The following is a 13,503-nucleotide window of genomic DNA, read 5'->3' as shown; positions in this document are numbered from 1 at the left end:
TTGGTCCATCTAGCAGCAGATTCCTCACTGCCCTCCCGCCTCCTCGTTCTGTTGAATGGCCTCTTTTTAATATCTAAAAATGTCCCAAGATAGTATTCAGCACACTCTCACCAGCAAATTGTTCACACTCCACTTCTGAGGAAATGCAAAGTGTACTGATAAACTGACCCAGCACCAAATCCTCCACCACACAATCCTTGCCTGTTCAAATGCCCAGCACAAGAATGCATTCTACTCCCCAGGGACGCATGCATGTAAACACTGCCACAAAGTCTTACAAAGCACCTACATTTCTCCTTCCTTAAGAATGGGGTCAACAGCCCTTGAGGTTCCAGATTAACAAGGTGTGATATTGCGTGCCTCCTTTTAAGCAGACACACACAGCAGCACTGACCTGTTTCAGTCCTTCTGGTGTGGGTGAATCGTTCTCTCCGCCTGCCTGAAAAACTCATGTTCCTTAACCTGCTGAGAACCTGGCCTGTTGCCTGTGGCTGACTCTTCCACAGACCTACTTGCTATGTCCAGCACACAACTGACCGTCTCACCTGTGGAATATTTAAACTCCTATGTAGGAGACATACCCTGAAGGGTTGATTGAGCAGTAGTAGAAGTGTATTAAGCAGTGCCTTACATTCAGTTGACTTTTCTCTTGCTCTGCTGCCCATTTAAAATGTGCAGGCGATTCATATTTTAATGTCCCTTTAGGAGTACAGCTACGGTTATGCAGACGTTTGGTCCTTCCACCCAGGACACCCCTATTTCAGATTTTGAACGTATTTTAGATCTATAGAAATTGTATAAATGGTGGACTGAAAATTGAATTATTGTAGATGGCTGGTACCTAAACCAACTTGTTGGCTTTCTTGCAGGGGGTATCCCGATGTGCATCCCACATGGCTATTCTGAAGCTCATCCCGCTTCCTCTAGCTCTCTTCCTGTGTCGCACAGGCCTCGTTGCGTGGCTGTCGTCTTTCTTCAAGATGGCATCCAAGAGTGTTGCCAAGGTAGTTGGGGAGCTAACAACCAACGAGGAGCTCCAAACTGTGCTGTCCTACCTATACCTCGATTACGGTAAGCCTGAGAAGTTGGAGAAAGCAATGCGAGTAATGTAACAAGTAAGTCAAAACTAACAAAATGTCAAAGAATAGTGATTTCTGCATAAGGGGGTTATAGGATCAATTCACAAACTCAAGGAATGTTTTAACAAAGTGTTATGGATATATAGAACACATACCATGAGTTGGTGTATGAAATGGCTTCTATTAGTAGTAGATGTGTGGGATCCAAGCTGTGAGGATCAAATCTGCAGGTACTCGAATCACTCACTCATACATTTTTTTTATTTTTTTTAAAAGACACTTTTAATCAGGTTGTCTGGTCAGTGCACTATTATTTCCCACAGTGGGCTCCCCTTGAGAGAAACCAGAGGAGTTCCTATTTTTGTTGAAGCCTCTGGGGCAGACTCAATCAAATATCTAACTCTTGTGACCGGCAGGCATAGCTGGAGAAGGGTTAGGGATATTTCATTGGCTGACATGACGGAGTCTTCCCTTGTCCTGCTGACATTCTGGCTTTATCAGCCAATCAATCAACTTCTTGTGACTGATACTTCTACCTCTTACGACTGATACTCTACACAAGGCCCTGCAAAAGCAATTTTATAAAGGTGGATGGTTAACTCTGCTCCGCCAGCGGAGTTTGCGAAGTTTTCAAAAACTCCACACTTGCAGCAGAGTGGATGTTACCAGTGCAGAGGACATGAGTCTAGGACTTACTTACCTCTCAAATGATGTCCTGTTCCTGCTACTGGCTGCATTCTGCTCCGCTGCTCTGGTTCAGAGAATTCAATCAACAGGAAAAACACTGCAGTGCGCATGGTATATTGTGTGAAGGCATGCCTGACCCGATGAAATCCCATGATAGGGTCAGGCATGCCTTCATGCACTACGCCATGTGCACAGCAGTTCTTCCTGTTAATTTAATTCTCCAAGCGGGAGCAGCGGAAGCCAAGTGCAGCCAGCAGCAGGAGCAGGCAGGAACCAGGAAGGAACTTGGGAAGGCAGTGGCAGCTAGGAGACTGGCGGCCGGGCTGTACTGCTGTGGATAGCCGGCGCCGCCATACCCACCTACCAAGGAGGAAGCTCAGGACAGGTAAGGTCAGGCCTTTGCTACGCCGGTGCAGGGGGATGTGGGGGGGGCAATTAATGGTGCAGGTAACTCCGCCAGGCCACGGAACTCTGCGGAATTTCACAGAGTTTTCCAGTAACTCAGTGAAATTCCACAGAGTACAACTCTGCAAGCTCCACCCAGGGTTAGAATTTTACCACCGTCTTAGATAATCATCAATGCAGCATAATTACTTAAAACAATGTTTTGTTTTTTTACAGCATAGTTAAGAAGTGTATAATTTGGTGATATGACCTCCCATTCCACAGGTGTTTTACCGCGTAACGCCAGCTTTTCCCTGCATGCCTTGGTGGTTGAAGACTTCCTAAATGGAGCCTGGTACCCGAGCGGCGGTGCAAGTGAGATAGCCTTCCACCTCATCCCAGTGATTGAAAAGGCTGGGGGTGCTGTGTTTGCCAGAGCGCCGGTAAAAAGGATTCTGGTTGATGAGGCTGGAAGAGCCTGTGGTGAGTGCGACAGAACAAAGTGGGAGAATATTGTAGGGGGCGGTGGGGGCATGGTGAGTAGGAAGGATACTTGCATTGGATGTTAGCATCTTCTATACCCTACTTGGGTGCCAGGTAAATGGGACAGGGAATGAGAGAGTTGCTGCTGTGAAGGTTTGGAGGAGGAGGGGCTATTAGTCAAACATTAGCCTTGAAAGGCACTAGAGTAAAGAGTCTAGTAGCTCCCTGCGACCCCCGGAACCTGGCTTCAGGCTAGGAGTAAGGGCAGTGCTAGATGATTTGGGGTATTTTCCAGGAGTTTATCATTGTGATTAAGTTACTTAGAATGAGGTGTGGGGATTACCCCTACGCCACACCTGTTGCCATGGGTTTCTAGGCAATACGGACTAAAGCCCTCAGGAACAGACCTATGACCATGCTCCTTGCTTTAATGTTTCAGGCTTACCAAGTAAAAATGTTAAATATAAAACGCTGACCACAACTTTAGAGTTCTTCATTCATCTTTGAAAGTCCAATGACAGAACCAGTATTTTAGATAACTGTATAGTTTTGTGGATATTAACAAATGTTAATATTGTATGGATATCCATATGCATCTTAGGGCTAGATGTATGACAGTTTTTAGTGGTCGCAAACAGGAAATCGGCCCGTTTGCGACCGCTAAATAGGTCTGTGCAATGTACAAACCCTATTTTGCGAGTCTGTAACCTGTCACTGACATGCAAAATAGGGTTTGCGACTCGCTATTAGGAAGGGGGTGCCAAGAGTGTCCCTTCCTAATTGCGAGTCGCGCTTCTATGTACGATTGTTTTGCGACCACAATTACGGTCGCAAAACACTTGCAGTTTTCCACCTACTTCAAGTAAGTGGTAAGCCACTCGCAAACAGACATGGGTCCCGAGGGGACCCCTTCCCCTTTGTGACTGGCAGCGAAAATATTTTTCAAGAGCAGGCAGGGGTCCCACGGACCACTGTCTACTCCTAAAAAATTAAAACCGAGACGTTTCATTTTTCTTTTTTAAATGCATTCCGTTTTCCTTTAAGGAAAACGTGCTGCTTTAACAAAAAAAACTGCTTTATATGACCCCAGCAGTCCACCATCCCTGTGAGTGCTGGCCATTTCCAATGGGTCGGAAATTGCGACCAGCCTCATGAATTTTAACGAGGCAGGTCATTTGCGACCTCATTGGGAATCGCAAACAGTGTCTGAGACACTGTGGTACAGTGCATTTTGTGAGTATCAAAACGTCGCAATTTGCGATTCGCAAAATGGAAAGGTCATACCATTGGCCCTAAGTCAAATCTGGCAAATCTTTTTGCAAAACTCTAATTTGGGTAGTATGTTTTTATTTTACACCATCAACTGAATTGTCTTTTGGCTCCTTCAACGACCGCGCTCATCACTGGCCACCTCAATGGTTCGTTTTGTTGATTTTGAAAGAAGGTGAGCCTTAGTTGTACCTCAGACACCTTCTTCATTTGATGACTCATCCCACCTGCTTTATTTCTAGGCGTTAATGTTCAAAGGAAGGGGCGGGATCCAGTGAATATCTTTGCCCCAGTGATTATTTCTGATGCTGGAATATTCAACACCTACGAAAACCTCCTCCCCCCGGAGCAGCAGGCATTGCCAGGTAAGACAAACGAGCCACTTGTAACATGACTCCTGCCTGCCTGCCTTCCACTGGGCATTCTCGAAGGAGGTAACTAAGTGCTGTATCTGTGTATTTCCACAATATTGGTGATTTGTTTGGTTGAGATGTATTTTTGAAGACCACAAAGATGCTTGAATTTTTTTTCTGCAGGTGCATTGTACATCACTGAATACTCCTCAATGCCAGGACAGAATAGTAGCTTTAGCAAAATTGGTGTTCCTTGCACCGTTGGAGAAATATTTCAATAGCAGAATCTCTCCAACTGTAATTGATAGTTTATTTCCACAAAAGGTGTTTTAAACAAACACGAGAACTAAGCCTAAACAATTTTTTTAATGCACAAAAGTGTAGTAAGGAATATTTCATTTTCAAGCCCTATATTTCCTCCGGTTAGCTACTTACGTGGTTGGAAAATGTTGGTGTTTTTTAAAACTGAAATTTAAAATGTTCCTAAATTCATATCTGCATGAAAAAGGACCGACCGTTCTAAGCAAACTTTCAGAAATAAAAAGCATGCAATCAGGGAGTGGTTTCCTTGCTTTTGGGAGACCAGACGTGGCACGTTAGATGATGTAGCGCATTTCTGGTTTTGAGTCAGCGTTAAAGATGGCGAGCTGCTTTTGCTAGTGGAGTTGATTGAGCAGGGGTTACCCCGTAGCTGCCGCTGGACATCAGGAACACTGGCAGTCAGCGACAGATGGGAAAAGCCGGTTATCTGTGAAGGAACAATGGAGAAGGTGCGCATACTGATTTTTGCATTGGTTGAGATGATTCTTATTTTGATTTATTGTAACTCTGTGCCAGGTAGATAGCGTGTGGGTGAGAAGCTTGAAAATAATTCCTAAATGTTCTGGGAACCAATGCAGTCACTTCAGAATAAGACTAGCATGGAGTGCACAAAGCTTGGATAAACTCCTACTGAACTTCCATTTCCTCCCCTAGGGATCCAGTCTCAGCTGAGCAGTGTGCAGCATGGGCTGGCCGGTTTCAGCCTTTTTGTTGGCCTGGATGGAACCAAAGAGAGCCTGGCGCTCCCCGCATCGAACTTCTTCATCTTTCCTGACCCAAATCTTAACAATGCGTGAGTTGGGTTCTAATATTGACAGTCTGAAGGGGGTGGGGAGGGCCGCATCATGCTACTGTTGAATTGGCTACCACTAGATGTGTTCCATTTCTATAGTCCTCACCCACAAGGTCACAGCGTGGATGCTTCGCTTGATATTAGAGAGACTTAATGACAAAGTGGGGAGTGTATAAGAGTGACATGTTACAGTTGTTTCCTTTTGGAGATTACGGTTACAGCTTCTCAAGGTAAATTAAAGTTTTTATTTTATATAGGCTGCAGGCATAAAGTTGCATCATTAAACTAATTGGTTGTAACACTCTGCAGTAGACATGTTCCAAGATTGAGTGTTCCATCTTACAAAGGTAAAATGAGTATTCAGGGGGCTGAACATCTACCAGATCGAGCCTGTCACCCTTGGCTCTATTCCAGCAACTAAACCCTGTGGCAGTGTGACATAAAGCCAGCATTTTCGATCCAGATATTATATGACCTGATCTCTGTTATCCCTGTACTTCCCTCCAGAACCAAACTGATCTTTAATAGTATTTTCCTGTTGTACAAAGTTATTCACGCAGATCCGGCCACCTAACTAGAACACCAGCCATCTCTGCTAACACCCACCCTCTCGAATGGTAAAGTACACCTGGGGCGGCCGCACATCATCGACCAGGCTCTGGCAGTCTTGCAAAACCAGTCTGGATTTCGTTTCTGCCCAGAATTTGTTTCCTTCAGAAGGAAATGAAAATTGACTGGTTAAGCAAGGCACATAAAAGACTAAATGAACCAGCTCGCCTACACCCTTCTATACCCTACAATAACACTAAAATGCTTTGATTTTGTTTCGGTGATACCGGCATCCAGCAGTCAACGTGAAATAAGCATGTAAATATTGTATACAGCGCTCTGACAGCTGAATTTGCCTTGGTCTGTGCTCAATGAAAAGGAAAATTAAATATATTAGTGTGCAGGAACAGCTTCTGTTAAAGTTCAGTTTAAGGTTGGACTAAAGTTATTAGTATTCAGTTCTGATTTTGATTCAGAGTTCTTGATACACTTATATGACATATGTGGAAGTGGTGGATACAATACATTTGCGTTGTAAAGTAATTAATTGTAGCACTTTCATTTCAAGCAGCTTTACTGTTAAGAGACACATTTGTTATTGAGACTTCTATAAAGTGGCTTCTCTGTCCAGGTAATTCTTTGTAATAACATTTTCTGTAATGTTTCCTCGGTAAAGGAAATGCTCCGTAAATGTACTCTGTCAACATCAAGAGCCTTCATCACCATTTGTCCCAAATGATGTGCTCAAATGAAGAGATTCAGAGGCAGATGTGCACACTGACCATCTTAAACACAGATTCTTAATGTGGCATATACAACAGAAAAGTTAATGATTTGTAAATCATGAGTGTCCATTGTAGGCTTGGCTACAGACAGCTTTCTGTGTGGTTTACCTAAAGTCATCAATTCTTCAAAAAAGGTACCAAAAAGACACAGAGAGAGAATGTTGCGAGTCAGTCCATCTCCGCCATCGCGGTCATGTGTTTTTATGGTTTGCCTTTGCTTGGATGTGCTTACTATCAAGGACGTGGCATTTTGTGATTGGTTATATTATCCCATTTCTATTCCCCTTAGGTTTTGGTGATGGGGCTTCAGGAAGTGCTTTTGATAGATTGTAGATGTGACATGACATGTAGAATATAATTGAGAGCCTGTGTGTGTTCTTTGATGTATTTACTTTGCTGAGACAAGCACATTTTAATTGCTAATTAATGTTTGTTTTTTTTTTATTTAGGAAGTGAGTGCTGTTTGGATACTATTCATTATCTGCCCTTCGGCGTACATTTGTTTAACTTTGCTGCCATAATAAACACTTTGTTGAATGTGTTTTTTATTTTCACAAGAGTGCACATACGCTTTCTTAAAGATTCAACTGAAAACTCAGGCTCTTTTTAGGTTGAGCCTGGGCAATGCATGCCCTGCTCTGCGAGGCATGCTGTACTCTGGTATGTGCTTGAAGCTCCGCCCATCTTTTCAATTGGCTCCTGTTGCCGTCCTTTCTAAATGGTTGGTTCTGATTCCTTAATAGGCTTGTTAGTCCCTCCTTACTAACGCCTTGTCTGCATTTGTATCCTCCCATGAGGACTGAACATTTTACTTGTGTGGTTACAGGGTGTGTTTATTTAGTCCGTGAACTCTATTTTCTTTAATTATTTTGTCCTACTGCAGACAGGACTTTTCTGCAACGGCTGTTAAGACGTGCCAGAGGCAACCGCTTAATTCTCTTGTTATGCATGGCTATCGAAATTAACAAACTCACTAATGGCCCTCGTAGCCCCTCATCTCTGTCCCGCCTTCAGGCACCCTGCTTTAGGTTTCAACATGGCACCCGCTTTAAGATTAACAACATGGGCGTCCGCTTTCACATTAACACAGGCGCCCGCTTTCTTTGCCATCAATACTCATGAAAATGTAGCGCACACACTATCGCATTTCCACTGCCCAACGCTACAACAGAGACAAGTTAAATGCTTTGCAACACCCAGTTGTGTTGAAAAACCATTTCCGTCTTTATAGGTCTCACATTTGTGTGAGTTTAAGCTATTGTCGTTGTAAATAACAATGCCTTTAATTTATCGGATTTAAAAAACCAACAATTTACAATGCCAAAAGCTGAAGCCCTCGCAAATGCGAGACCTATTGCATTGCAAAGGCTTGTTCAAAACTGTCCTTTATGTAAAATTTCACTGTGTATGCCTTTCAACCTCGCCACTTAAAATGTAAACCTAATCTTCGTTTCAGAACACCTTTTTTGAGGGTATGTCTTACCTTTGCTAAAACAGTTTGTTATGCAGAAGGGTTCTATTCATAGTTTCCATATTGCTGTAGCATATGATTCTACTTTGCTATGCATTTTCTTTCTAGGATAGCTGGAGATAAGACATACATAGCCACTCAAACACTTTACCTATCAAAAGCCAGATTTATTGGCTTTGACAATTCATGCTTGCCGAGGGCATGATTTCTCATCTTTCCTGCCCATCACAGTCCGAACCAAGAGTGTCACGGGGCTCCCACACATAGCCCTGCAGTGGGTATTCTACCAGAATGTCGACTACAAAATGCAGTGGGGGCCAAATTAAAATGGTCTTATTACCGAGGACTGAAATATTGTGAAGATAAATATATATAGCCCAGTATAGGTTTACATTACTTACCTTTGCATGTGTGCATCTTGGTGATATATGTATCTTCAAGTTATGTAGATGTGGAGTTAATAATAGTAAATCTATAACTCCCTTCACAATATTTTAGACCTCTATATTTTGGCTGCACTGTATTTTTGTCCTCCTGCAGTTCAAATGAGAGAGGAAAGTCATCAATGAGTCGTGTAAGAAGTATGGCAGTCCACCCAGCTGCAGGCATACCAGATCTTCTGTGTGTGCAAAGGCCAAGGCACAGACAACTCAGATAAACATATTGAAAATGTCTGGGAGCAATGAAGAGTTCTCAGATAAAGTGAGGAAAATCCAGAAAACCTACTACGATTGTAGACATAGCTGCTAGATGTGTTACGTCTTTCCATCAGGTCAGACATATCATACAATTTCCATGTGTCATGTTTTAAACCTGGCAGCACTGGTAGAACTGGTAATGCCAACAAAGGTAATTTGAAGTAACATGGGCAGGACAGGTTAGACAGCATTGCCCAAGTTATTACAGCCTCTACATCAGTGACCATAGTGTATTTCAAGCGCATTATGAAGGCAATCACTGCTGGAGGGCCAAATGTTCAAGACTATAAGGATTGTGGCTAGTTAAACAGCAGGTCATATTTCCATAGTGTGCTGGTGATTAGCGAATACTACAAAGAAAGTGAAGCATTCATAGTGCTAATAGTGATTCTGAAACCATACTCCTAATAAACGCAAAAAATAATTTTTTGTTCTCTTTATTTCAGAGAAGACCTTTACTTCTCATCCTCCAGGGAGGAGGCACCACTGCACATCCCTGTGCTCTTTGTTTCTTTCCCCTCTGCCAAAGATCCAACACATGAACACAGATGTCCAGGTACTCTCTTACCACTGCTTTTAATGCATCTTCAGTAGTTTAACTTTGTGTATGTAACCTGTGGTGTGAGTAACTGGTTGTCTATAGTTATTTCACTCATCACAAGTAGTAATACAGTTGCCCGTAGACCCCTTTGACTGGAATCCCTCCCTTCCCCCCAGTGTATGCTTTGGTTTTGTCCTATGTGGCTTGTGATTGTGTTTCTGTTACTTGTTTGGAGTTTGTGTGCTGAATGAATGGAGTCCTCTGCAAGTAGTGATTACAACCTCTCTGCTGTTTGGAAATACAGATTTTTAACATTTCATACTTGCTTCACACACGTGTCTCCACTCTTCTATTAATACCATGTTGCCCTGTAGATTCATTCTGTTGATTTCATGTTGACTTACGAATAGGATATACAGCCTCATTTGGGAGAGTCGGCAGACCAGTTGGCTATGGTGGTACAAAGTCTGATCACAGGAGAAGCCCTGTTGCTGTGCCTTGCCTGTAAGACTTACATTGGGGTGGTCTAAATTTGAAGACAAGGTGTCCCTGTGGGGAGGGACAAGCACAAGGCACAGATGAATTAGAGTTGAGTTGGCAATTAGAGGAGGTTCTGGAGATACAAGTGTCTTGAGTCCAGGTGGTGGTGACCAAACGTCTGCATGACCCAAAGGTCCGGGTCTTGTTAGAATTTGAAAGCACAGGTTGAGCCTGCCCAGCCCTTGGGCACACCATGGTGCAGTGGTGCTTGCATTGGCGCTAGGCAGCATTCAATGCACCAGTGCCGGAATAGAGCAGGAATGCATCAAATCTTAGGGAGAGAGCAGGAATGCGCCATATCTACTGTCACGCAATGCAGCAAGTTGTCTTGTTGTGTGACTTTTTAGCAAATATGGGCTTTAGTGGGTAAGTACCACCAAAGATGAGTACCACTGGGAATCTTCTATTGCATACTAAGTCCATTTGACATCACTAGTAGCTGTAATAATGACTTTTTGGCACCATGGAGAACTCTAATAGGTCTTCCTGAATTATGTCCAGTGCCCTTAAAATTCAGTCTGTTTATCAACAGGATGCTAATGTGGCTGGCACAGGTCCGGGAATTATGCTCGACATACATAAGAGGCTGCGTTCTGAATCCTGCATCAATCCTTTTCTGGCCAGGCACTCCCTCTATTATTGAAATATATGCCACTGTACAGCTGTTCAGATGATCTACTCCCCTATTGCTAACTATTGCAAAGACCAAGAGGAAGTGCACCAGAGGTATGTATTCTCTGTGCGGGTAGCAATAAAAAGGAATACATTCTCAGCCAGGTTTATAGGCCATCATCAATGGCCTCTAATTAAGAGGGGAACTAAAAATGTTCCTTTCCATCTTTAACACGCTGCCATGGCTGGCGCGTCATGTTCTTTTTTTTTTTTTTTGGGCCAATATAGCAAGAGAAAACCATGGAAGTGGTCAAAGCAAGGCTCCAATCACGTAGAAAATGGGAAGGAACCGAGATGAGGACACCATTTCCCCGAAAAAGTTCAACCTCCATGCAGGTTTCTTCTCCCAGAAAGGGATGTTTTGTGCTAGGGTTGGTTTGTGACCGGTGCTGAGTCAAATTGTCTTCTTTGGGATTCCCCAAACAGCCAGTGACTGAGAGGCTCATGCAGCTATGGTAGACCCCTTTCGTGGTGAGTCGGGGCACTGGGAGAAGGGGTGCGGTAAGTGGTCCAGCGTCTCTAAATCACATGGAGGTGTTCCAGCAGCAGAATGAACACTAATGAAGCCCCTTACACTGTGTTTTGTTTATCTTTCTGCCTTTCATGTGTGTTTAGTATCAAAGATTATCTGTAATTAAGCTAAGCGGATACAGATGTTTTCCAAACAAACACTTATTGTGTTTGCAGACAGGAAGATGTAAGCATACATTTTCATGAAAGTGGAGGATTTTATAACCCAAACCTTAATGACACCTTCTGGATGTAGGTGAAAGAAACAAGTATATGGCAAATGTGTCCTCAAATCTTCAGTTGTAATAACCATTTGTTAGTTAGTTTTTGCATACTTCAAAATACCAACACCGAAAGTACAACTAGTGCATATTGCTTTTTAATGCAGGTTGCAGGACAACATGTGGTTTGCTGTATCTCGCACTACTTTTTTTTTCTAGCAAGTGTTCATCTCGGTTTTCAAAAAAAAAAACTCCCAAGATACTGGCAGCAGATTGGTTCACAAGGAGAATGTTTAGCTGGTAGTTATTTTCTGATCGACCAATCTCCAACTCGTATCATGTTGGACTCAGTTTTGTACGTTACATGTGCACTCGCTGAAAAAAGTTAAGCAAAATTACATGATGTTTAATTTTGCATACCTAAAAATGTGGGCTCTTCGCTGCTGCAATCGACGTTTTGCCTACGGCTACTAATTGGACAAATTATTTAGAGTACAGTAAAAAAAACAAATATGGCACAATAACGTTACTTTTTCTGATATACATACACTTGTCTGAAACCCCAATAATTGGACATTGTCAATGTCAGCTAAAATGTAGGCATTTGAAAAATGTAACTAAGTTTCAAACCCACACACCAATGTATTATTTGACATCATAGCCAGGACAATTGCTATGTCGTTTGACATTTTAGCTCGAATAGTGATTTTTTGCTATGTTTAAGAAATTTCTGGGCCTGTGCGACAGGCACACGACCCCACTAGCCTACTGTACCATTAACTGGCATTGAACTGCTAATTATCAGTCTCTTCCTGGTACACATTTATAGACGGTGTGATGGGAATGCACATGAATCACCATTTATCAGAAGCAGCTTCGGTGAAAGAAAGATTTTGGGGTAAAATAAACTAATTTTCTGTGAAAATAAGACTGGAACAAAGATTTATTTAATACTTTTCTCTAATAATATCACTTTATAGTTTAGGAAACTGAATGGGAAATGATTGTCCATAAAAAGCCTTCCCTTTCCAAATGTCCTTTTAAAAGCATGGAATTTATGTGCACTTTGTGACACTTAGAACATTACATAAAAGTAATTCCAATCGAGTTAAAAATAGCATTGACAGTGACACGAACACCAATATTTCATGGAGTTGCAGGAGAAAATTAATCTTAATATGTAATAATGTGAAGGAAAATCGTTTTTTTAATGGTTTGAATTAATTTGTATTCTTATTCATATAATTTGTTAGTTTTCATTACATTTGGAACATTTGCAACTCAATATAAGATACATATCAACATTGTATAAACAATACAATTATGACGTTATGCAGTACAGTCAATAATCCCTATTACAGAAACAGTGTACTATTATAATTGGAGTAATGTTGCGATTGTTAGACAGCAACTATAACCAATGCAACTTGTATGTAACATAACATTATTTTACCCTTCCCATCGAGTCGTTTTGCCGCATATCTGCACACTGCCACAAGCATCACGTTTGTTGTTCCTTCACTTCATCATATTAACCCAGCCTCCTGTCCTGTCCTTATATGGTATGGATTTAGTCCCACATGCCTGCCAGCGTCAGTAGCTTGTAATCCACATGATTATTCTTGGTGTTATTTGGGTTGAGTGTATACTGGAGAATGGGGGGGTGGGGACGGTGAAGTGGGGACGGTTGCAGGGAGGCGGGGGGAGGGAGTGAGGAGGCTGGGGAAGAAGGAGGAAAGTGCTGGGAAAAAGAGGAGTGAAAAGGGGGAATAATGTTGTGCCCACAAGTATGCCTAGGAGGTATGAGTTGAGTGCTGGCCTCCACTCCCCTCTCTATGCACTTTGTTACCTCCCATTGCCTACCCCTCGTCGCTCTCGGGAGCATCTGTTGTTGACTCCAAGCGCTCTCTCCAAGCTGTGTGGCTGTCTAATAATATCGCATCCCATGCTGCCGCTATTTGTTGCCTACGCAAACCCATCGCGTCTTCACGACAGATCGCTATGCTTTCCGCCTGCACCCAGAACTCCAGGGACTGATTCCAGGCCTTCACCGTTGGGGGACAGGAGACTGCCAGCAACGCGTGAGCAGGTGCTTGGCCACTATGAGGCCTAAGTCTATGTATCTGGACTGTATTTTTTGGGTCGTT

General features: G+C 42.8%; 1 protein-coding gene across 1 annotated transcript in view; it reads left to right on the top strand.

Moving 5' to 3' along the window:
• LOC146784359 (all-trans-retinol 13,14-reductase-like) overlaps positions 1-13,503 on the top strand; it is a 174,866-nt gene that overhangs the window by 117,970 nt on the left and 43,393 nt on the right. Inside the window, exons 4-8 of the mRNA XM_085636189.1 lie at positions 870-1,071; positions 2,436-2,633; positions 4,145-4,267; positions 5,231-5,369; positions 9,319-9,428. Coding sequence (XP_085492315.1) covers positions 870-1,071; positions 2,436-2,633; positions 4,145-4,267; positions 5,231-5,369; positions 9,319-9,428 — 772 coding nt within the window. The remainder of the gene's footprint in view (positions 1-869; positions 1,072-2,435; positions 2,634-4,144; positions 4,268-5,230; positions 5,370-9,318; positions 9,429-13,503) is intronic.

Source organism: Triturus cristatus, chromosome 11 (assembly GCF_964204655.1).
Source record: "Triturus cristatus chromosome 11, aTriCri1.1, whole genome shotgun sequence".
NCBI lineage: Eukaryota > Metazoa > Chordata > Amphibia > Caudata > Salamandridae > Triturus > Triturus cristatus.
This window is presented reverse-complemented; position numbering and strand designations above follow the sequence as displayed.